Below are 23,714 nucleotides of genomic sequence, written 5' to 3'. Positions count from 1 at the left end.
TTTTTTCTTCCTTCAGTACACGTGAAGCCTTTCCTGATGCCCACCAACTACGAGTGCCTCTCTCCCAAATTACCTTGTACTTAACTTCTTTGTATTTTTGCTTTGTGTTTATGCTTTATACACTTATAAACATACCAGTTGTCTCCATTTGTGTTAGCACTCTTGGAGAATAGGGATTGTTTTATTCTTTGTATCCTCAGTGCAAGTGTAATGCCTGCCACTTGAGGTAGGTCTTTAATATTGTTGATTGATTTTTTTTGTAGTTGGTTGTAATATTGATCGATATGTAATACCAGACTTAATTGTACATGTGTGGAACTACAAAATAGAACATTGCAACTTTGGAAAGTATCTTAACAAAAACTGATAATGCTGTTAACAAAACCTTAAGGCAGCTATATAGAAAGAGTTAACACTTCCTTACTAGAAAGGAAGATGAGGATTGGTAGACATTCTTAACAGGTACAAGCTCTGTTTTTGTTGTTGTTATTCAGTAGTTTTGGTTGTCTTTGACTCTTTGTGACCCTGTTTGGGATATTCTTGGCAAAGATACTGGAGTGGTTTGCCATTTCCTTCTCCAGCTCATTTGACAGTTGAGGACACTGAGGCAAACAGGGTTAAAGTGACATGCCCACTGTCACAAAACTACCAAGTGTCTGAGGCCAGACTTGAACTTAGGTCCTCCTGACTCCTAGCAGTCTATCTACTGCACCACCTAGCTGCTCCTAGAATTCCATAGAAATACTTTTGGAACAAGAAGGCATCACTTCACCAAGCAATAGGAAAGGCTAATGATAGGCACACATCTCATTAAATTCATTGAATATAATTAAATATTATTTGCCTCTAGACAGAGTCTTTAAAATGGCTAATATCGACAGGTAGAGTAAGAGCCCCTCAATGGATGATGTGAACTCAGTTAACAATATGAGGATAAAAAGGTAGAAAATGCAGAGGTTTATGATAGCATTTCAGGATCAGGTATTTATCACCAGAAATTATGAGTAGATTATTCTTTTTTTGTTTTTTCCCCCCTTTGGAGGCAATTGGGGTTAAGTGACTTGCTCAGGGTCACACAGCTAGTAAGTGTTTGAGGCTGGATTTGAACTCAGGTCCTCCCAACTCCAGGGCCAGTGCTCTATCCACTGTGCCACCTAGCTGCCCCCGAAAGGATTATTCTTAAGGAGAATAGACTTAGTGATCATTGTAGATTATGCAAGGAAAATGGTAGCCATTGACCAATAAATCAGTGTAGTTTGAAAACATATGGAACCTACTCAGTACCTTGCATAGCAAGACCTGGTAGCTAGAATTAAACATCAGAATCTCCCCATCTTTCATGGACTGACAGATGGCAAATTCCCATTTTATTGCTATCGACCTGAAAATATCTCAAAGAAATCAATCAATAAACTGCCTGGGAACCAGAGCATTATCACAGACCAAGCTGTTGTCCACAGTCACCCAGACCTCACATCAATCCTTAAAAACTTCAGAACAATGTTTTTAATAGACTTAGCTATAACAAGTACTCTTCATGCCTATCCATGTGGAATAACAAACTTCTAAAATATAGAGACCCAGCAGAGAATATGAAAATCATGTGGAGAGATGAGGTACAATTAATTTGGCTACTGGAATTATAGCAAGGATTCTCTCAGTGGGCTTCCAGAGTATGAACTTAGCTCCTAATACTTTATTCAGTTATAGAATGCAGAATTGTGGAATACCTAGGAACACACGAAATCACTCTTGTAGGATGAGAAGGGAGTCTGATAAATTGCCTTGTTTCTCCGTATCCTTGCCTCTAGGCAGATTTCACCTAAATTCTCAGAGAGATGGGTATTTATCTTGTTCTTAATAGATCTAACTGTGAAGAAGGTCTTTAAAGCATATGTTTCATTCGGGAAGCTAATTTTGTTCAGTGTTATGTTTCTTTTATTTTGGTGACTTTAACAGATGTCACCAGAATGCAAAAAGTGTAATTGTTTTTTGTTTTTCCCTATAAATAAAGCATATGACTCATTATGGATGAAGCAAAGAGATTTTAAAAATGTTGAATAACTGAAGCAGATTAATGAAAATTGCATCAGTGCTACCTTATGTTTGGTTTTAGAGAGATGTGTCATGGGCTGATGTTGAAAGAATAGCTTGCTTGTTATATAACCTGTCGTAGAACTCATCATTGCTGTGTATTTATGTAACCTTCACTAGCCCTATGTTTTAAAATATCAATAGATATTATTTCTATAAGCCCATACCAGCAAATCAAAAATGCAAGTGCCATTTGATTCTTGGTGTACGGTATGTTGCCCTTATTAAAATTGGCCAATGACTAGACTTAATAGTGATGAAAACGTTTAGGGGGAACATCCCTAACTACGGTCATCTTTTAAGGTGATGTATGAAGCAATATTTTGCTCCAATATTTAGAGCTTCCTGAGGGGAATATGTACAGGGCTACATGTACAGGATAATGGTCTAGAAAACCATTAGAGTGAAGGCTGCCATTGGCCACCTGGCATTCTTATTTTAAGTGTTCTTGTCCATGTATAATCTTGTTGGAAGTGAGAGATTTTCATAGTTTCTCATTACATCTAAGGAAGGTTAAGCAGTATTTCCCTGCCAGGGAATTTCTGAAGTGGTGTTTTTATTTAGTTCATAAGCTATTTAAGCAAGTCTTCCTCTATAGTGTTATGTGACTTTTATGAAATACAATTTTTAGTTTTCTCAATGATCTATGCAATTTTGGGTCTTTTAAATTGAAAAAATTGTTTTTTTTTTTAAATTTATTGTGCATTATACATTTGGCCACAAGGGGCCAGCCAAGTGTAAGAAAATAATCAAGGTGCATCATAAAGGAAATTTTGCTCATTGACATTGTAATCAGAAAAATTATCTAATTTAAATTTTTTTTTCATTTGATGCGTTCCTTCCCTGGTTTTATAAGAACAATAATGTTGTATTCCAATTTTATCCTCAGGTGTCTTTTTATCTTGTGACAATTCCATTTTATTTATCTTGTATTTTTTTTAAATATGGCAATGTAGTGTCTTATTTTAGGTCAGACTCTAACCTAGGTTGATTAAATTTTGTCTTCTTTGTGCAAAATATTTTGAAATGAAATTAGATTTATAATCTGTAAATTTTTAGATGGATTGCCACCTATAGAAACCCATAGCTTCTACCCTAACTCAGACCTTAATCATCTCTCATCTAGACTTTTGAAATACCCTCCTAATTGGTCTCCTGCTTACTCCAATCTCTCTCCACTCCAACTGCCCAATTGATATTCCTAAAACCGAGATATGACCATGTTACACCTATACTCAAAAATCTTCGATGATTCCTCCTAGACTCTAAGAAAATATGCAGACTTCTGAGCCTAACATTTAAAACCTTCTTCTGAAAGGTGGTTTCCATCCAATTTTCCAGCCCTATTTCATATTCCTCTCCTTTATGTACTTCTTTATTCTAGTCAAGCTAGCCTACAACCTGTTCCCCATATATGTGCTTCTACCTCCTCCCTCAGTCATTTTGCAAAAAGTAGTCTCTTATACATGAAATGTACTTCTTCCTGATCTCTATCTCATAGATCTCCTAGATATCTCCAAAGTACAACTCTGGTGTTACCCCCTTCCTAAGACCTTTCCTGTTCACTCTAGTTGTTAGTGCCTTCTCCTTCTTGAAATTACTTTTATTTGTTTGTACATGCTTCATACTTATTTATATACACTCTGTATATCTTTTATCCCCTGGTAGTATCCTTGAAGATGGGGACTGTTTTCGGGTTTTGGGTTTTTTTTTTTAAATCCCAAGCACTTAACATAGCACTTTGCACAAACCTATATTACAGTGTTGTATTGAAATGAGTTGATTAGAATAATTTCCCATGTGTAAATGTAACAAACTAAAGAACACATTCCACATATATATTCTTTGCATACCAAATGATTTGAATTTAGGTAAATGTGTTTTCCCTTTATTATGCTACTTTTGGAAGCCTTCAGAGGCTCCTTAATGTAGTTAGGGTTTAAGGAGTCCAAGGTTAATTTTTCAATCTCTGAAATGTAAATTTTTCATTGCTTTGTTCCATGGTTGTAAGTTAGCCCCACAACACAGCTGGCCATTTTGCAAGTGTTCTTTTAGCCACAAAGGCAACAAGGGAAGAACTTAAGAGGTCGTTTAGCAGAATCCATTTCCCACTGCTGGGGAAAACAACCGAATATCCTAATGACACTGACCATCTTCTAGATGGGCCAGCAATGTCACCTTTGTATCTGAACAGCTTCTTGTTTATTGAGATTTAATTAATTTATTCAATTTATGTATTGAGGTTGTGTTGTCTGCCTATTTATGTTTGTTAATAGTATCAGATTTTCTTTGAATCTCTTCTTCTGACTGTTATCTGATTATATTTTATTTGTACAGGTAAAGCTAAAACCAAGGAAAATCGACAATCTATCATCAATCCTGACTGGAACTTTGAAAAGATGGGAATAGGAGGCCTGGACAGGGAGTTTTCAGATATATTTCGTCGAGCTTTTGCCTCCCGAGTATTTCCTCCAGAAATTGTTGAGCAGATGGGTGAGTGTATAGAAGGAAAACTTAGTGAAAGCATATAGTTTACCTTTAAAAACAAATATGATGATTATTCTTTTGAGTAATGTTTTGGAGTTATTTCTAAGAACCCAAGGAATAAATGTCTTCATTTTCACTTTTTTCTCCCCTATGTTTCATCATTGTACCAGAAATATTTCAGATTCCTGGAAAATCCTAAATGTAATATAACTTTTAAAAAAAATAACATTTTTATATAATGTAGAAAATGATTAATAAGAATAATTTTAGTAGTTTTCCTGATTTTACTGGAATGCTTATGTTTAGTACATATTTAGAAATTTCTTCTGATTTTTAATGGTCTGATTCTGGACTAATTTGTAATTCTACTGAATTGTAATTCTGTTTTAAATTTAGTCTTTACTAGATCTAAAGATAGTTGCTTTCATTCTAACTACTGTTTCCTAACCCAACTACTACCTCCTCATATCTGTTAAGTGAATACTTAACATACGTCTGAATTAGATAGATTTAATCCAGTAGGACCAATGGAAGAGTACATTTTGGAGTCACTACATTGTGTGATATATAAAGAAATTCTCTATTAATGATTTGCCTCTTAAATCCACCTCTTTTGACGTTTACTTTTAATATGTGAAATATCTTCATTTGTGTTAATCCTGTTGTGGCAGTTTTTATACCCAAGCATCATCTGGTTTCACGTCAGTGAGTGACAATATTAGAAGAGTTTGTAACTCCTACTGACTATTTAAAATATAATATGAATAAAACAGATGGCATATTAATATTCTTTCTATTTTTGTTTTCCTCCTTTTCTCTATTTTTTTTCTTTTTTTAAACTTTTTTTAAACTTTGTAGGAGATTAAAGTTTCTTCATCACAGCAGACCCAACAACTGTTTTTGAGCCCCAAAGCATTTAGGTCATTTAAGTCTTTGTGTTATTAGCTTCCCTGGCTTGTGCTGGATTCACTCTCTGATATATTACACACACACACACACACACACACACACACACACACACACACACACACACACACACACACCCTCTGTTCATTGGGTAAAGGTCAAGTTTGGAATGAATTAAAGGAAAATGACAGCGACCCTCATCACCTAAACTTTATGCACTGTTTTTTCCCCCACATACTTTTTTTTCCTCTGTGAGAGATGCAAGAGCTATAAAAAGAGAACTTTGCTTGTGGGGAAGTACCCAAAAAAAAAAAAAACCATTGTCTAGTTTCTTAATTATGTTTTTGAGACAAAAATAACTCATAATTAAGGTACTTTATTGATTTAGGGGGACGTTGTTTAAATATTGTTTACACACATAATAGCAGAGATAGAAGGAGTGACCCCAACTTTCCTCTTCTATAAAATGAGAGTGTTGGACTGAATGGCCTCTGAAAACCCTTCCAGCTTTAGATCTATGGTCATACATGAAGGGCACCTTAGTTATTCTTATGAGACTATTTCAGCTGGTTTTTAGAGTTGGATCTTGATGTTGGAATTGTAGGACAGCTAGAGCCCAATGGTTAGGTCAGGGATGGTAGATAAAATAGAGTGGCAGAGTCAGGTAGAGAGGGGAATCAAGATTTGGTTTCTTTTGGGCAATTGCTTCAATTCTTTCAGTACTCATAAAGAATTATTGACTTTGGATTTAATAAGATCTGTAATTTGGATATGATGCATTTATCATAGTTTAGTTGATATGGAATATTTAATTATTTAGAGACTTTTTCCTACTATGTGCACCTAAGCCTCTAGGTGGTTGGTAGATAGAATACTGAACTTGGAGTCAGGAAGACTTGAGTTTGAATTCTGCCTCAAACATGATAACTGTGTGACTCTGGACAAATCACTTAACCTCTATCAGCCGCCTTTTCTTCTTCTGTGAATTGTGGATAATAATAGCACCTGTCTCACTGGGCTTTTGTGAGGATTAACCAAAATAATACATACAAAATGCTTTGCAAATCTTAAAAGCTAAATAAATGTTAGCTATCATCATTATCATCGTTCATTTATTTAAGCCCTGGAATTCTGTTCTGATTCTTTTGGTTATTTTACTGCTCATTGGGGCAGCCACTAGGTAATGGAAAAAGAAAGGTAATGGAGGTGACACTATATCATTCAAATTACTACTTTTCAGCAGCAATAATAAAGTATTTGATAGTAAAACAGCTTTGAATTATCTTTTTTAAAAGGTTAGAATTTTGTTTCATTTAACCTTTGCCTTCTCAAGTCTCCATATTCAACAGTGTGCTCTTTTATTTGTTACAGACTTTTACTGGAAGGCTATGAATTTAAATGAAATCTCCAGTATTGCTGTCTTGAACTTATGGCTTTCTGTGGGTATTTTTTTTCAGTGTTTTTACCCGGGCCTAGTTAGGCAAAAAGATCTTCTTTTAAATTTTGAGTTATACTAATGGCTTTGGTATTGGTGTGAGTCTTAGCCATCAAGAAGAATGTGTTGTCTTTGCGGTTCTAAAAGTTATCCAATGCATACTACCAAATTGGCCTATGAACTGGATCTTAAACTAATCTTCTATTAAAAAATGTATATTGTGAAAATCCTAGATACTGTTTTCCTGCTGTTTAAGAGCCTAGGAGTAGTTATCCTCTCTATGGTCCATTGCTGGCTTTTTTTTTCTTTGAGTCATGCATTTTGGGGAACCTAGTTGATAAGACTGTTTTCTGGCATTCAGAGTGATTACCTTCTGTAATAGATGTCAGAAAGCATAAATTGTTGTACTTTATGCAGACGTGCTTCGTGCAAGACATATACGTCCATTGCTTTTCTGGTCAGGTGGCTAAAATAACAGCTGAGTTTTCCTTATTCTTGAAAAGTTAATTGGACAGATCAGAATAGTTCATAGACCAAAACAGAAACTAGTCAGATCTTTTCAGATGAAAGACAGTGATTGAAAAGCAAAAGTTAATGTTATATATAGGCCTTTTCAGGGATGTATTTTGAATTTTTCTTTGGCCCATTTCTTTTTTTTCTTTGCAGGGGAATTGAGGTTTAGTTAATTAGTGGGCAGAAATTATCCCAAGTGAGTTTTCTGAGTAGATTCTGCTTACAATTCAGTTTCCCATCCCAGCAGTCTCTTTGGATTAGTCCCCTCATTGTTTTCATGATTATACTGTTTTACTTCTACATAATCTTTACTTTTGCATATTATTTTACAGTTTTGGGATATTCTTTGTAATGTCTTGATGGTGCTATTGGCCTTGTTTCTTTTTAATGTAGAAATGTTTGAGAATCAAAATGATGCTGATGAGCAGCAGGAGGACTAAAATGACTTTATTTAGTCATAAAATTATAGAGCTAAAATTAGGATTTGCTTCAATTAGCTTCCTGCCTGATATTTTTTCTTCTACTGAGCTGTTTTCATATATCCATTTTCTGCACTCAATTTTTTAGTCACATGTTAAATGGATGTGTCCTTTTCAGTAGTTGAGAACATGCAAGACCATCTCTGGTGGGGTGTTGGTTCTAGGGCAAATGTACTATATCCCTAACACTCATCATTATGCAATTTAAAACGCACAGCCAGAACTGCTTTGAAAGATGATCACAAACAAGGCCTGAAGCCTATGCAGTGTATGAAGAGAAAGAGTTGATAGAGGAGCGAGCTTCAGGTCTTTTTTTAGTACTAACTTGAGAGCTACCTTCTTGTCCCTTTTCTCCCTCAATTAACTGCTCAGCTCCCAGGGGTCCGGGGTCCCCCAAAGACCAATGATGGGAAATATATTAAATCATCCAGTGATTAGACCTGAGTTGAACTCTGAATATACCACACTGGGATAAGCCCCATACTGGGAAAAAGTAACTTTGTCAAATGAGACCCAAGGGTATACTTGAGGGATACATCCTTAGACTGCTAGGTATACATACCAGGTGATTGCTGCCCTCGAATGTAATTTCTTATAATCACTTTTTAGACATAGTATACTTAATGTTCCCAACATTGCAGAATGGATCCAGAACTTTAAATTGCATGGCACATCACTATTGTATTACAGGTATCGTATTGGAGAAAAACTTGATACTTCTAATAAACTGCATTTTTAGACATCAGTGGCACTTTTAATTTATTTTTAATTTTTTAATAGATTTTATTTGGGCATGGCAGAAACTTTATAGCAAGCTACTTGACAAAGTACCTTTCTTGAAAAAATCTGTTGATAACAGATAGGAATGTCTAACTTTGATACTGTGGTATTTTGGCCATTCATTGGATTTGACCAGTTTTGTTACCTCTACATCTTGGTTTTATTTTATGTTGTTGTAGTCATTATGTATTATGTTCTTGGCTCTGGTTGTTGTTATTTTTTTTTAAGTTTAATTTTTGCCTTTCGTTTTTAAAACACAGTCGTTACCTCTTAATCTTCCCTTCCCCTCACCCCACCTCACAGAAGAAAAAGCCAACCAATCCAATGATAAAGTCTGACACTACCTACCATATTTCAAATTGAGCAGTAATTTTAAAACTGTATATATTAAAGGAAAAAATATTCCTATTTAAAGAGAAATAGAATTTTTTTTGTAAAGTTAATCTATAAAGTATCTCCCAGTTTTGCTCTTATAGATAGGCTCACAGATGTAAGGAGAAGTGCTTTTACAGTGGAGGTCATGGAATTTAGGAAGTGCAGGCAGCCTCCTAGGGTCTTAGAATATCTTACGTTTCTCTCTCATGTATCTTTCTTTGACTCTACTGCTGCCCATCCAGGGAGGGAGAACAGGGGTTACATTTTCTGAATTTTCCACCTCTGAGCTTCTTGAGAGCGATGCCCCAGGTGTCTTCTGACCTTTAGTTCTCTGCCAGTGCAGGTTTTAAAATAGTATCACTAAGGCCTTCCCCACTTTAGATTTTATTTGCATTAGGGAAACAGCATTCCTTATATTAGGAGTGAAAAAGCATCAATTGCTCCATTGGAGTTGCCAGTTGTGAAGCAGTTGCTCTGTGTGGTGCTGCTGCAAAGGTATTATGTCTTTAGGAGATAAGGAGCTTTTCACAATATGCAGACGTCATTCATTTATTAAGAATGGTGCAAATAAAATCCAAAGGGGGGAAGGGCAATAAGGTTTTGCCGACACAATTTTTTTTTTGTGCAAGTCTTGCCAAGATTAAAGTAAACACTGACACCCTTAAATTGTATTTACACACCCCCCACTCTTGTGGAGAGATTGCAGTTTTAAATGGGGGTTTAGACTTCTAGCCAAACTCCAGGGTCCTGTGAGAGGAACCCTAAGGCTAAAGAGCTTATCTGAAATTTGAAAAAATGAAGCTTTCTGACATTCATCTTTTACTTTGCATTAGTCATAACTTGCTTTTCAGCTGTATTTTCAGTTTTGAATGCCAACATGACATCTGCTTGAGTCTTTCTGTAATTTATTAGGAAAAGAAAGGAAAGCAGTTGCTCACTAGTTGGAGCTACTACCTTTTTCCTTCTGCTTTTCCATTAAGTGTTTGTAGATGGTACCTTTTTAATATGAGGAATGTAATAAATTTGCCAGTCCTAACCCTAGGTTAGGAAGCTTATAAAGATCATTTTTAAAAACTACAAAAAGAAAATGGCCCAAGACTGACTGTGTGTGGTTTCCATAAACTCTTAGAGAGATTTGGAAACAGGCATATGCCCTCAATATATAGCTTAGTTGTTTCTGAGGAGCTACCTATAAAATGAAATGTATCTTCAGTCATTCCCCACTGACTTAGAGACTTGAAAAAATTTCTTTCAGTAGAGAAAATGTATTGCTGGTCTTATATTGCCAAATTTGATCAGTATACAACTGATATTTCTTGTTATAAGCACATTTTAGGGAACGTGCCACTTCTGGTTGCAGTGCTGTCCAAAACAGAAATTTTTCAGTTTGGGGGGAAGAGCCTTCAATAGAGCCGCCAACAAGGCATTGCAAAACCAAAGATCAAATGCTTACAGTAGCTGTACCTCTACCATGGGCTAACATAATCAAAATATAAATGAAACAGTAGGATAGACACTCCGCTGATGCCTTTAATAATGAGCTTGTTGCTAGTAGAAGGCAATTGCTTATCCCTTTATCATTTAAAAAAAATTAAATTGATGAATACTGTCTTGGCATTTAATGATCCTTCTCCCTGTCTCCTTACTGCAGCTGCTGTGGTAGCCTAAAGGGCTAGTCCTTCTTAACTCAGTACAGAATGGTCAGAATTGTTTACATTCAGACTTTCCACATGCAGTTTTCTCTTGCAAAAGGGATAAAAGCACTGGACTTGGGAGTCAGAAAAGTTTGAATTCAAATCTTGCTTCATACACTCAGTTGTTGTATGATATTGGGCAAGTCACTTAACTTGTCTGTACCTCAGTTTCTTCATCTGTAAATTTAGGGGGTGGGACTTTTGAAGTCCCTTCCAGCTCTAAATCTGTGACCCTGTTGATCCTTAATATGATCTTTAAGCAGCTGTGAGTTTATGGGAGAAGGTAAATTGAAGCAAAGTTTCTGTTCTTTGGTAAACTTGAGTCTTTTGCTTAAGTGATTAAATCTCATTTCTTAAAACTAAAGTGTCAGAGTTTTCTCATGTTTTCTTCCCACACTTGGGAAAGTATTTAAGTGATATAAGAGTAAGAGTGTTATGCAGTCTTTAATTACATGCTGAGCAAACAGGTTTCGCCTTTAGCTTCCTTGAGGAGATAAAAATTTTTTTTAGATTTCTCTGCAGTGATAAGAATACTTTCAACATAATAGGTGTTCCTCATTTTGGGGTAAAAAGAACCCTGAAAACATTGGCGTTTTGCTAGACTTTTTCATGACCATTTTTTGATAGTCTTAATATTAAAAAATTAATGTGCTTTATCAGTTTAATACAATCACAATTCCATATGCTAAATTATGAACCTCAAGGTCTTTTTTTTAGCATAACTTTATTTGAAGATGTCTTTTTAAAAAGTTTTTTTGATGCTTTTTTTCTTTATAGGAGTTATTTTACAAACCCTTCCTCCAGATTAAAACTTTCCTTGTGACCAAAAAAGAACAATTATGCAAAACACATTTTATACTGAAGGAGAACGCTTGTTTCATTTATTTGTTTGTTCTCTGGTATCTTTATTGGTTTTTCAGTTATGTACTGTTCAACCTCATTTTAGTAACCTTTTCATTTACATTTTTTTCATTGTATTTTTCCTCTTGGCTTTGCTTTTTTTCCACTTTACATCAGTTCACATAAATCTTCCCATATTTCTGATTTTTTGAAAATAAATTTTTATTGTTTTATATTTATATCACCTATACTTCCTTTCATAGTCCACCCTCTTTTCCTCTCAGAGAGTCACCCTTTATAATAAAAAGAGGAAAAAAAGTTCAACAAAACTAACCAACATATTGGAAAATTATGACATTGTCTGTAGTGTTCTATACGTTTGTCCTCCTATCTCTTCTAGGAGCCTTAAGTTTGGTCATTTCACTAACACGTTTTGATTGTGTTGCTTTTCTGTTTACACAGTTTATGGTTATTGGGTCTATTACTTTCCTGGTTCTGCTTGCTTAACTTTATCTAAGTTCATATAAGTCATTCCATGCTTCCCTATATTTGTCACCTTCCTTGTTATTTTATAGTACATTCGTATCCCATTAGCCTTTTTTGCTGTCATTCTTCAGCTGTTAAATATCATAAGTACCGGATCATGAGTTCTGGCTTTGAGTTCCCTGGGAACATAGCCCAGTAGTGATGTGGAAAGCGGTCAGTTTGTGTTGCTGTTTTTCCTAATTCCAAAGTGAGATTCAGAGTGGTTGGAGTTGGTGTGACTGGGGTTTCTAAGTGTCTTTGTTTTTAGGTAATCTTCTGGAGTGTTTTTCTGACCCCATAACAAAACAGTGTACTTTTCTTGCCCCTCAATGAGAAATAAGCTGTTTACTTTTGAAAATTATTGAACTTTTCTCTGCCAGTAGAGCCTGGCTCAGTCAGTTACGGTACAAGGGTACTCATTCCTACTCTTACAGGTAGAGGCTGGAAGTTTTGAAGTTTGGTCAGCTTTGAAGCTGTAACTCCTAACTAGTCTATTGGTTTCACAGTTTTGCTCTATGTGAGTGGCTGCTACCCAGAGCACAACAGACCATGTGAGAGCTACAAAGAAGGATAGCAAGCAGCTGCTGCCCTGAGGGAGCTGCCCTAATTGAGGGAAATAAGACACATGTGTTAGAAAGGTAAATAAACAGATAGACAATAAAACACAAAATTAGCTATCACCAGGCTGCTCATAGCTGGCAGAGAACTAGATTTGGAGGCAGGAGAATGGATTCCAATCCTGACACAAATTTGTAGTAGCTGTGTGAACCTGATAAAGACAACTGTCTTTCTCATAATCCCCTACCTGTGAAGCAAGGGTCATGATCCTTGTAGCACCTACTGAATGGGGCTCTTAGGAGAAAAGCACTCCACACTATATAACTATGTTATTAAGTGCCGAGTGGGAGGTATTGGCAATGGGTTTTGTAGAGATTTGAGAGAGGAAAAGTCAGGAAAGCCTTCATACAAGAGGTACTTAAGATAGGTCTTGAAGGATGGATATGATTTGGATAATTGGAGAAGAAAGAGAAATGTTTTAGATGGGATAGGAAATAAGTAGAGTATATTCAGGGATTAATCAGGTTTTTTAAAAAAATTTCTTAGTAGCTTTTTGTTTTAATATCACTTACATTTCCCAATGTAGCCCCTCCCTCCATTCCCTGACCTTCCCTCTCGCCCCACCCCAACCCCTACAACAAAGAATAAAAAAGAATGAAAAAAACAGTTCAGAAAAACCAACCAACAAATCATAAAATTCTGACTTTATATGCAGCATTACACACCCATAGTACTCTATTTCTGTAAAGAAGGAAGGAAGTTGTCATCTCCTCTCTTCTTTGGAGCCAAATTTGGTCATTTTTATTTAACAAAATTCAGTTTCTTTTTCAAAATAAAGTTTATTGATATTCATTGTTTTTACGTTGCCTATAGTTCCCCTGGTATCCCCTCCCTTATCCCTTCTATAGAGCCATTACTTATAACAAAGAACTTTTTTTAAATAAAAAGGAAGAGAAAAACAATTTTTTTTTTTAGCAAAACTGATCAGCACATTGAAAAAATATCACATTCTGTGCAGTGTTTCACACCCATGGATCCTGACCTCTACAAAGAGCAGGAGAAGATGTTTTCTCGTATCTTTTTGGAGTGAAGTTTGATCTTTATAATTTTCCAATTCAGTCTTGGTTGTTTTGTGATGGTTGTTCTTTCAGTTTACGTTGTTGTCATTGTGTGTGGTGTTTTCCAGCTCTGCTTACTTGGCATTACTCCATGTAAGCCTTTGCAGGCTTCTCTGTATTTATCACATTCATCATTTCTTAACGACATTGTAATATGCTGTTATATTTATACACCACAATTTGTTTAGTCATTCCCCAATTGATGGCCATTTGCTTTGTTTCCACTTTTTTGCTTCTGTGAAAAGTGCCGCTATAAATGTGTTGACATATATGGACTCTGCCTTTGTCAGTGACCTCCTACATGTATATGCCTAACAGTGGATCAAAGAGAATGGACATTTTTAATCACTTTATCTGCATAATTCCAAATTGCTTTCTAGAATGGTCGTATCAGTACACAACTCCACTGACAGTATATTAATCTGCCACAGTATTTGTTTCTATTTACATTTTGTCATTGTGCATTTTTTTTTGGTTCTACTTATTTCACTTTTCATTAATTCATATGGGTCTTCCTTTGCTTCTATATCTACCACATTCATTGCTTCTAATAGCACAATAGTAATACATTACATTTACGTACCACAATTTGTTTAGCCGTTCCCTAATTCATGAGCATCTACTCTGTTTCTAGTTCTTTGTAAATACAAAAAGTGCTTCTATAAACATTTTTATCTATATGGGCTCTTTCTTTTTATCCTTAGAATCCTTGGGATATTAAAGTTAGTGGGATCTCTGGATCAAAGGGTATAAACATTTTAGTCTTAGTAGAATAGGTTAGCTAGATTCAAAGGGCTCTGTATTAAGAAGTAGTGGGAAAAAAAGAAGGAAAGTAAGTTGAGACCAGGCTTTTTTGAAGGATGTTGGATGTCTAGCTGTGGAGTTTAGATTTGAAGATGTGTAGACATGTAGAGCTTTCCTTCACCAATCATTCTGTCAGTATAAGATGGAAGAGTAAGTGGAGTATTCCTTAAGAAGGTAGAACTCTAGTTGGATTTTTTACAAGTTAGAATAAGCATGAAGTTCAGCAGTAGACCAAGATTAGATTTTCTTGGATTGGTTCCATTCTAGACTGTTACTTCTAGGACTGGCTCAAAATTGAACTGAACTGTGGAAATCACAAAATCATAAATTTAGAGTTGGAAGGGACGTTAGTGACCATTTAGTCCATACCCTCCATATTCTATGCTTTCTCAAATGAGAAGAAACAAATTATCTTTTGCCTCATTCTAGAAATACTTGTATCATTTGGTTTTGTATTTGAGATCGTATATGTTAAATTATATTTTATTCTTGGAAAAAAAAAGCTTAATCAGTTTATTTTTTCATCAAAGTAATTCATTGCCCCAGTCTTTTTCTTTATCGGTTTTGTTGTTGCTGTTGCTTTTGTTTTAAAATTTTTATTTAGCTGGGCATATTGCTAGAAGCCTGCAATTCCTGCTGTTGGGGAGGCTGCGGCCTGTAGATCACTCAAACTGGAGTTCTGAGCACTGCGATAGGAATAACGAGCCACCCAAGGTTTTGCACTAAGTCCAGCCCCAATATGGTGTGCCTCCTGGGAGCAGGGGCCCCTACACTTCCTAAAGTTGGGGGAACCAGCCCAGGTCAGACACAGTCAGTGGTCAAATCAAGCCCCTGAGTGGTTATCGCACTTACAGCTTGGGTAAGATAGGGAGATTTAGTCTCAAAAAATAAATTAATTAAATTTATGTTGATATCTTTTGTTTTCATATCTCAGTGTATCCTTTTGTCCTGCCCACCCCCAGCAGTGTCATCTATTATAGCAAGAAATAAGAAAGAAGGAAAAAAGCAGTTTAGCAAAACTAGTAACCAGTACATCAACTGAGTTGAACAGCCTACTCAGTATTCCAGACCCATAATCCCCCACATTTACAAAGATGGGAAGGAGCTAAGCTTGGTAATAATTATACAGATTTCTCTGTCTTTCTGTCCCTGTCTGCACACACACACACACACACACACACACACACACACACACATTTTTTCCTGTTATTTGCTCCAGTATTAATATGGCTGAAAGGTACTTCAGAGAAATATATTATATATTCATGTCTACTTAAATTGGAATTATTAGATGGATTATGATATTTATAGTTCTTAAAGTTGACAATCTTCATTCTTTTAAGTTTGTTTTAAATATTTTATTGAAATATCTAAGTTTTTTTCCTGTCTTAAACTTTTGTTGCCCTTAAAACTGCCAACGCTTAGATTATTCTTTCTTATACAATCAAATGGATTGTAATCCATTTTGAACAATGTTTGTTGATAAGGTAACCAAGGGGACTCTTAGGAATATTTTCCCTATTTCTGAGCTCATACTTTGAGCTGATTTATTTTTACTTTTATCACATTCCATCAGAGAGGAGCTGATAAATGCCCTACTACTTCCATAAATCTTGTCATTTTCTGGTGTGTGATATACTGACTTGGAAAAACAACCAACTCCAGAGACACAATAGGGAATGAGATTTTGTGGGTAGGGGCACCAAAGAGGTAACATAATTAATAAAATTATTTCACAGTTTGCACATTACTTAGTTATATTTCATACCTGAAACAAGACCTTGGAGTTCTGTATGATTTCTGTGTGACTGATCTTTTTTTTTCCTAGAACATTCAAAATAAAAAAGGCAATAAAACATCTAATTTTCTTTAAAAATGAATATAGTATCTTTAAAGATTGTCAAAGGACGTAATATAGGTAGCAATAAATCCTTTCTCCATAATATTTTTCTAATAGTATATAATATGACATAGAAAGTTATTGCAGAAGATAGATCTGGGCAAGAATACATATGAAGGCTTTTTTTGTAATTTAGAAATTCCCTACTACACATTATTCATTCAAGAAAGAACACCTTTCTTATCTGGACAGGTAATTGTTTTGTGTGGTGGAAAGAATGCTGCATTTGGAGTCAGAGGGCCTAATTTCAAATCCTGACTGACACTTTTGTGAGCTTGGGCAAGTTGCTTAGCCTTTCTAGGCCTCAACTTACGCATTCGTAAAGTTGAGGAGGATACACTCTATGGTCTCTAGAGTACTTTGTAGCTGTAAAGGTAATATTCTTGATTGAAAATTGATATATAAAGTTGCATACTATACAATTGAAGATTAATCTAACCTGATTTCTGTCTTGTATCAGTCATGAGTCAACAAGTGATTACTAGGTGCTTATCACATTCCATATGCTAAGAATGTAAGTCCTTCCCCTTAAGGAGCTTTCATTCTTTTGGCACAAACTGTCTCTGCCTGTTTGTTTATCTGTCTGTCTATTTTAGTTTAAAACTACAAGATGATTTTGGGAAGGAGGGCACTAGCAGCTGGAGGAGGGGGGCATCAAGAAAAAAGTCGTGTAAAAGGTGAGGCTTGAGCTCAGTTTTGAAGAAAACAAGTGATTCTAAGAAGAGAGGTGAGTGAGGAGTACATTGCAGGTGTGCGGGAAAACCAGTAGTAGAGGGACATATATCTAGGATCTGGGTGGAGTGTTGTGTGTGAGGAACAGTAATAAAGCCAGGTTGTCTCTACCATAGAGATCACGAAGGATGACAGTGTAGAATGAGTCTGGAAAGGTAGCTTGAAGCCAACTTGTGAAGGGCTTTGAGTGTCAAATAGAAGTTTGTGTTCTGACTTGGAGGTGATAGGGAGAACTTAGAGTTTATTGAGTTAGAGGAGTGCAGTGGACAGATCTGCACTTTAAGAAAATCACGTTGGCAGTTATGTGGAGGGTAGAGTGCAGTGGAAGAACCTGAGGCACAAAGACCAATGAGAAAACTATTGTAGTGGTCTAGGCCAGTAGCTGATAAGGCACTGAACTAGGGTGGTAGCTGTGTGACTAGAGAGACTAGTCAGATCTGAGAAATGTTGTGAAGGTATGAAGTAGATGAAGTAGACGTTTTGCTTTCCAGTGCCAGCCCTTCTATTTTTTTTTTTTTTTGGTCCTGTCCGTTTGGGTTCATTCCTTCTCTCATCTTCAGTATGCCCCTCTCTATTGACTCCTCCTCCATTGCTTATATTCACTCAGTCAGCAAACATTTACTAAGTGCTTACTATGTGCTGAGCCCTGGGGATAAAAGAAAGTGGGGGGGTGGGGACAACAAACTAGTCCCTTCCCTATACTTAAGATGCTTTCACTTAAGTATCCCCAGAAGGTGTTACTCTATATTTCCTCTCCCTTTCACTTCTAAACTCCTAGGAAGAGTTGTCTACATCCTCAACCCTTTGTAATCTGACTGCTGACCCTATTACTCTACTGTAATTGTTTTCTCTAAGGTTGCTAATGTTGTCTTAATTGCTAAATCCAATTCCCTTTTCTTAGTCTTTAATCCCTCTTAACATTTCTGCCACTTTTGATGCCTTTGATCTTTCCCTCCTGGTGGACTCTCTCTTCCCGTGTCTTCAGTGACATTATTCTCTCCTGCCTTTTCTTCTGTCTCTTTCTACCTTTCTACCTTTCCAGTCTCCTTTGCTGGTTTATCATCTACTTCTCATCCCCAAGGCTCAGTTCCGCTCCCTCCTCTCTTTCCTTTTTATATTCCCCTTTGGTGATCCTGTCTGGACTTAGTGGGTGGAGTTGGATTCAGAGGCAGGCAGATCTGGTTTGAAAGCCTAGTTCAGTGACTTTGGGCAGGCCTCTTAACCTCTCTCAGTTTCCTCATTTGTAAAATGGATAGTAATAGTTGCTATTTCACAGGATTATTGTGAAGATCAAGTGAGAAAAAGGATATAATATGCTTTTTAAACCTTTAAGGGTTCTGGAAATGTGAGTTATTGTTTTCTGCTCCCATGAATTCATCCTCTGTAAGCAGCTTGCCTGTGACCTTTTCATGTGGCCCATTGGACGTCTTCCTGACATGATTCTATCTCCTAGCCTAGCCTGTGCTTCTGGCCTGCTCTCTGGTATGTTCCCTTCTATATTCTTTGAGTCAGTACTCTGCTATCTTTCATATGAAGCTGAATGCAGGGTGATATTCTTACTTATATGTGCTGGTTCATTTGTTTCCCTTCTTTTTTCCCTCTTAGCACACCCCATCCTTTCCCAATTCACAACTGAACATTTCAGTTTATCCTCCTTCCCTGACTGAAACCGCTGTCACTATTAGTGGGGCTCCCATTGATCCTGTCAGTCTCCTTTTAGTTGCCATATCCTCTTTCTTTTTCCCTGATGAAAACTATCAACTCAAAAAGAGAGAAACATATTCCCTGTGCCCTCAAGTTATTCAGTTTCCTATCAAAAGTGTCAAAGCCTCTAGAGATGCATTCCAGATTTCTTTTGAGTATATGATTTGTTGACGTGTTCTTTTGCAGATGTAGTTGCTAAGCTTCAGCAGGCATTGTGTTATATGCTACTGTTTGTTTTTTCATGTTAAGTCTACACAAGTCCACCTTATGGTGCACTATAATGATCCCTTTACTCTTGGAGGTAATAGAATTTCTCCCAAATGTAAAGCATTTTATGAAGCATGGGATATGTTGGGGCTGCCTTAGGTTATATTGATTCACTCTCAATTTTAAGAGACTCATCTCTATAAATTTAGCAGTCCAGGGTTCTTTTTCCTTTCTCCCTGCTGTTATATTCTTCTATTTACCCATTTCTTGACATTGATTTCCTTTAAACCTCCTTCTCAGTATATTTTTTCTTTCTAGTTTAATTTCTGTATTATTTCTTACAATGTATGTAAGAATCCTGCATTAGGTTAGATGATCTTTAAGATTTCTTTCTGTTCTGAAAGTCTGTGACATTTGCTGATAAGCCAGAGTATGAGGACATGTGAGCCAGCCAAGCACATAAGTTAGAGAATGAATATGATATTGTCAGTTCTGGAATAACCCAAAGCATGTGAAAATTAAATGACTTGCCCACAGTACACAGATAATGTCAGAGGTGAGATTTAAATTCAGGTCTTTTAAATCCAGCATTCTTCCTATTACACCATGTTGCCTCTATAAGCTTTAATATCTTCTTTGTAAAATATGGGAAGTTGTATCCTTGGGGTGTTGTGGGTACTTCCTTAGAAAGTGGTAGCAAAGACTTGGTTCTCTGTATGCTATTGGTCAAATATTTTTATGCTTTTTTCTCCTAAGAGGGAACAGAGATGTAGTATTGGTATCTTCCTCTGTGTTCGAGCCTTCCACTTCCCACCCTAATCCCCAATGGTTTATTTAAAATATATATATATATATATATCTTTCTAGTAAGGAGCATTAATTTTCTGTACCCTGCAAAGAGGGAAAAAAAGAATAGAAATTACCACACTGAAAAAAAATTCTTCAAAAACCCTCATTTGAATCTTCTGTCCCCACTAACTATTGTCCTATATCTCTTCTGCCTTTTGTAACTAAACTCAAAAAGGCTGTCTAAATAGGTACCTCCACTTTCTCTCTTCCCACTCTCTTCTTAACCTTTAAAATTCTAGCTTCCAATCTTGTTCTGCTGAAACTGCTCTCTCTGAAGTTACTGGGGATCTCTTGGTTGCCATATCCAGTGGCCTTTTCTCAGTCCTCACTCTCCTGGACCTTTCTGTAACCTTTCATACTGTCAATCATTCCCTCCTCCTTGATAACTTTATTCTCTCTAGGTTTTTGGAACACCAGTCTCTCCTGGTTCTCCTCTTACCTATCTTATCACTCCTTCTCTGTCTCCTTTGTTGGATCCTCATGCAGATCACACCTTCTACCCAGACGTGTCTCCCAGGGTTGTCCTGGATCAGCTCATGTCAATTCAATGGCCATCCCTGTGCTGATGATTCTCAGATACCAGTCTCTCTGCTGACAATCTTACATCTCCACCTGGCTTTCAGGCATCTCAAACTTGATGTCCAGGAGACTCAATGTGTCCAAAACAGAATTCATTATTTTTCTCCCTAAACCCTCCCCTCTCCTCACCCTGCCCCACCTTCCCTATTACCATAGAGGGTAATCCCTCCTACCAGTCCTTCAGGCTCACAAATTAAGAGTTATCCTGGATTTCTCACTATCACTCCCCAAATCCAATTTCCAGTCTGTTGCCAAGGCCCGTTGATTTCGCCTTTGCAACAGCTCTCTAATGCATCCCTTCATCTCCTCTGATAGTGCCACAGCTCTGGTACAGGCTGTCATTACCTCACACCTGGACTATTGCAGTAGGCTGATGGGTCTGCCTATCTCAGGTCTCTCCTCATTCCAATCCGTCCTTCATTCAGCCACTAATTTTCTTAGAGTACAGGTCTAATCATGTCAATACCTACTCAATAAATTCTAATGGTTCCCCATTGCCACCAGGATCAAATACAAATGTTCATAACCCAGCCCTCTCCTATCTTTTTAGTCTTCTTACATCTTATGTGGATTCTTCCATCCCTGTGACACTGGTCTTCTGGCTGTTACATGAACAAGATACTCCATCTCTTAACTCCGGGCGTTTTCTCTGGCTGTCCCCCATGCCTGGAATGTTCTTCCTCCTCTACTTTGCATATTGACCTTCTTAGCTTCCTTTAAGTACCAACTAAAATCCTATATTTTACTAGAAGCCTTCCCCAACTGCTCTTAATTCCTAGTGCCTTCCCTTTGTTAATTATTTCCTATTTAACCTATTGTTTACTTGTTGTCTCCTCCCTTAGTTTGTAAATTCCTTGAGGGTAGGGACTGTCTTTTGCCTCTTTTTGTATCCCCAGCTTTTAGCACAATACCTGGCAGTAATAGGTGCTTATTAGTAAATGTTTGTTGATTGCCTGTTTTCTAAAAGTAAGACTATATGGGAACTAATTCCATAGCACACCAAATTTTATAGGCTTTTTTTTTTTAAAAAAACTATATATATCTGAGCTTTTGATCCCATCTTTTTTCTGTCCCCTACTTCTCAAAATTTTTAGGTCTTTCTTAATTGGTTCCTTTTCTTTTGACTAAATATACTTAGACTTTCCATGTAGTGAACTCAACAAAAATTTATTAAGTACCTACTATGTGCAAGGCAGGTGCTGAGGAGGTAAAGCCCAAAACCAAAGTACTGTTTTAGTTTAAAGTCTACTACACTGTGAAAATTTTCCTTCAACATAACATCCCCTTTTTAATTGTATCATTTATCTCCTACCCTTTATGGTTAAACTTGTTAGTCATCTACATTCTCATACTCTCCAATTTCAGTACTTTCTCTTTAAACACTTTCCAGTTTGCCTTCCATTCTTACTAGTATAAGAAAAAGAACTCTCAGTAGTGAGCTCCTTTTAAAGAAACCTCTTGTTTCTTATCTCTTGTGACTTCCCAGCTCCATTTGATTCTCTTGACTATTCTCTTCATTTGAAACTTTTCGTTCTTGATGTATTTCACTCTTCTGATTGATTGATTGGAGGCCTGGAGAGCAGAGGGATAAATTCCTCCCAAAGTCTTCCTTTATAAGGGCTCAGAACTTTCCAGATAACTCCTTATTTTCCATCAGTGGCTAAACTTGCTTTCAACTCCCCAAGCATCATGCTCCCTTGCCTGTGATGGGTACCCCACCCCATCCTCTCCCTTTCAGTTCTCTTTTCTGTATTGTCCTTCCTCATTAGATTATAATCCCTTTGAGGGTAGGAACTGGCTTTTTCTTATTTGTAGACCTGGCACATAGTAGGTGCTTAATAAATATTTATTGACTATTGCCTTTTATGTTTTTTTCCCCACTCATTTCACATTCCCGACCATGTTTTTGCTGATTCTTCTCTTTCATATCCATTAACAATGGATATTCCCTAAGATTCAATACTTGGTACTCTTCTCTTTGTTCTTAACACTGTCACTGAACTTTTCAGTCTGTTCATATGGTTTCTACGGTCAATAAATAGATAACTACTAAAAAATCTACATCTTCACTTCTCATACCCTCTAGTTGGATATTTAACATTCATTGATTCAGTTAAAATTATCATTGATCTCCAATATGTAAGTTCCATATTAAGTGTTATGCATTTTCTTAGGTTGTATTTCCAGATTTCACAATTATCTTTAATTAGATATTTTGCTATATATAAAACAACCACTTAGCCTAAATTTATATCATTCATTTCCATGAATGTTTATTAAACTTATCTCCTATCAAAAGCAGAGATCCCTTTCCAGTTAGCCTCAGCAGTACATACCACTTTCATCCCTAAAAGTAAAGCCTTATGTTGATTTTCACTTCTTGTCTCTCTGGTTCCCCATCCCAATTCCCTGCCGATTCTTTTTGCACAATGCCTTGATTCCTTTCCATTTTGTAGTACTCATACCTTATGCCTAGAGTATTACAGCAACTTTCTAGCTATTCTAGCTATACACTCAGTTCACCAAGCCATGGTTATTGAGTGTTCACTCCATACACAAAATTAATTGGGTCTCCATTTTTGTGAGTGATTGTTAAAGAAATGAAAGGCTTGCAGTACCTGTTCTCAAGCAAGTTGCCATTTATATTGGTAAAATATGTTTAGAAGCTTTAAGAATACTTAACAAACTAACTTTATAGGGTACAAACAACTGGCATTGTTCCTCTTAGAGGATTGTTGTAGAGAAAGTCCTCTATAAACCTTAAAGTGACATAGAAATGCAAATTGTTATTTAAGTGCTGAGATGAGACTAAAATCTTAGAATGCATTTTAGGACGTTTTCTTAGATGAGGTTTGAGGAGGAAAAAGGAGAAACATGAATTGGCAAAAAAATAAAAGTGGAGTCGACTTTCTAGGTAGGAGGAAGGAATGGGTAAATTGTATAAAAGGCAAATCAGATTTGTATTGGGAAATCAACAAAATTGTGGGGAGGAAGCAAAAAGGAAAGAAAGGGAAAACTTTAGACCTTTAAAGTTCTGAAATTTAAAAAGGTACATTGCTGCCAGGTGGCAGCAAGGCAGGACCTGCTATAGTAGATGTGTGATGTTTGTCGTCAAGAATTTCTGAAATACCAGGC

General features: G+C 36.5%; 1 protein-coding gene across 1 annotated transcript in view; it reads left to right on the top strand.

Moving 5' to 3' along the window:
- Nucleotides 1-23,714, top strand: part of NSF (N-ethylmaleimide sensitive factor, vesicle fusing ATPase) — a 191,256-nt gene that overhangs the window by 49,746 nt on the left and 117,796 nt on the right. Inside the window, 1 exon segment of the mRNA XM_036755634.1 lies at nt 4,432-4,587. Within this exon segment, the coding sequence (XP_036611529.1) occupies nt 4,432-4,587 (156 nt within the window).

Source organism: Trichosurus vulpecula, chromosome 4 (assembly GCF_011100635.1).
Source record: "Trichosurus vulpecula isolate mTriVul1 chromosome 4, mTriVul1.pri, whole genome shotgun sequence".
Classification (NCBI taxonomy): Eukaryota; Metazoa; Chordata; class Mammalia; order Diprotodontia; family Phalangeridae; genus Trichosurus; species Trichosurus vulpecula.
The sequence above is the reverse complement of the archived record's forward strand: the minus strand, read 5'-3'. Positions and strand labels throughout refer to the sequence as shown.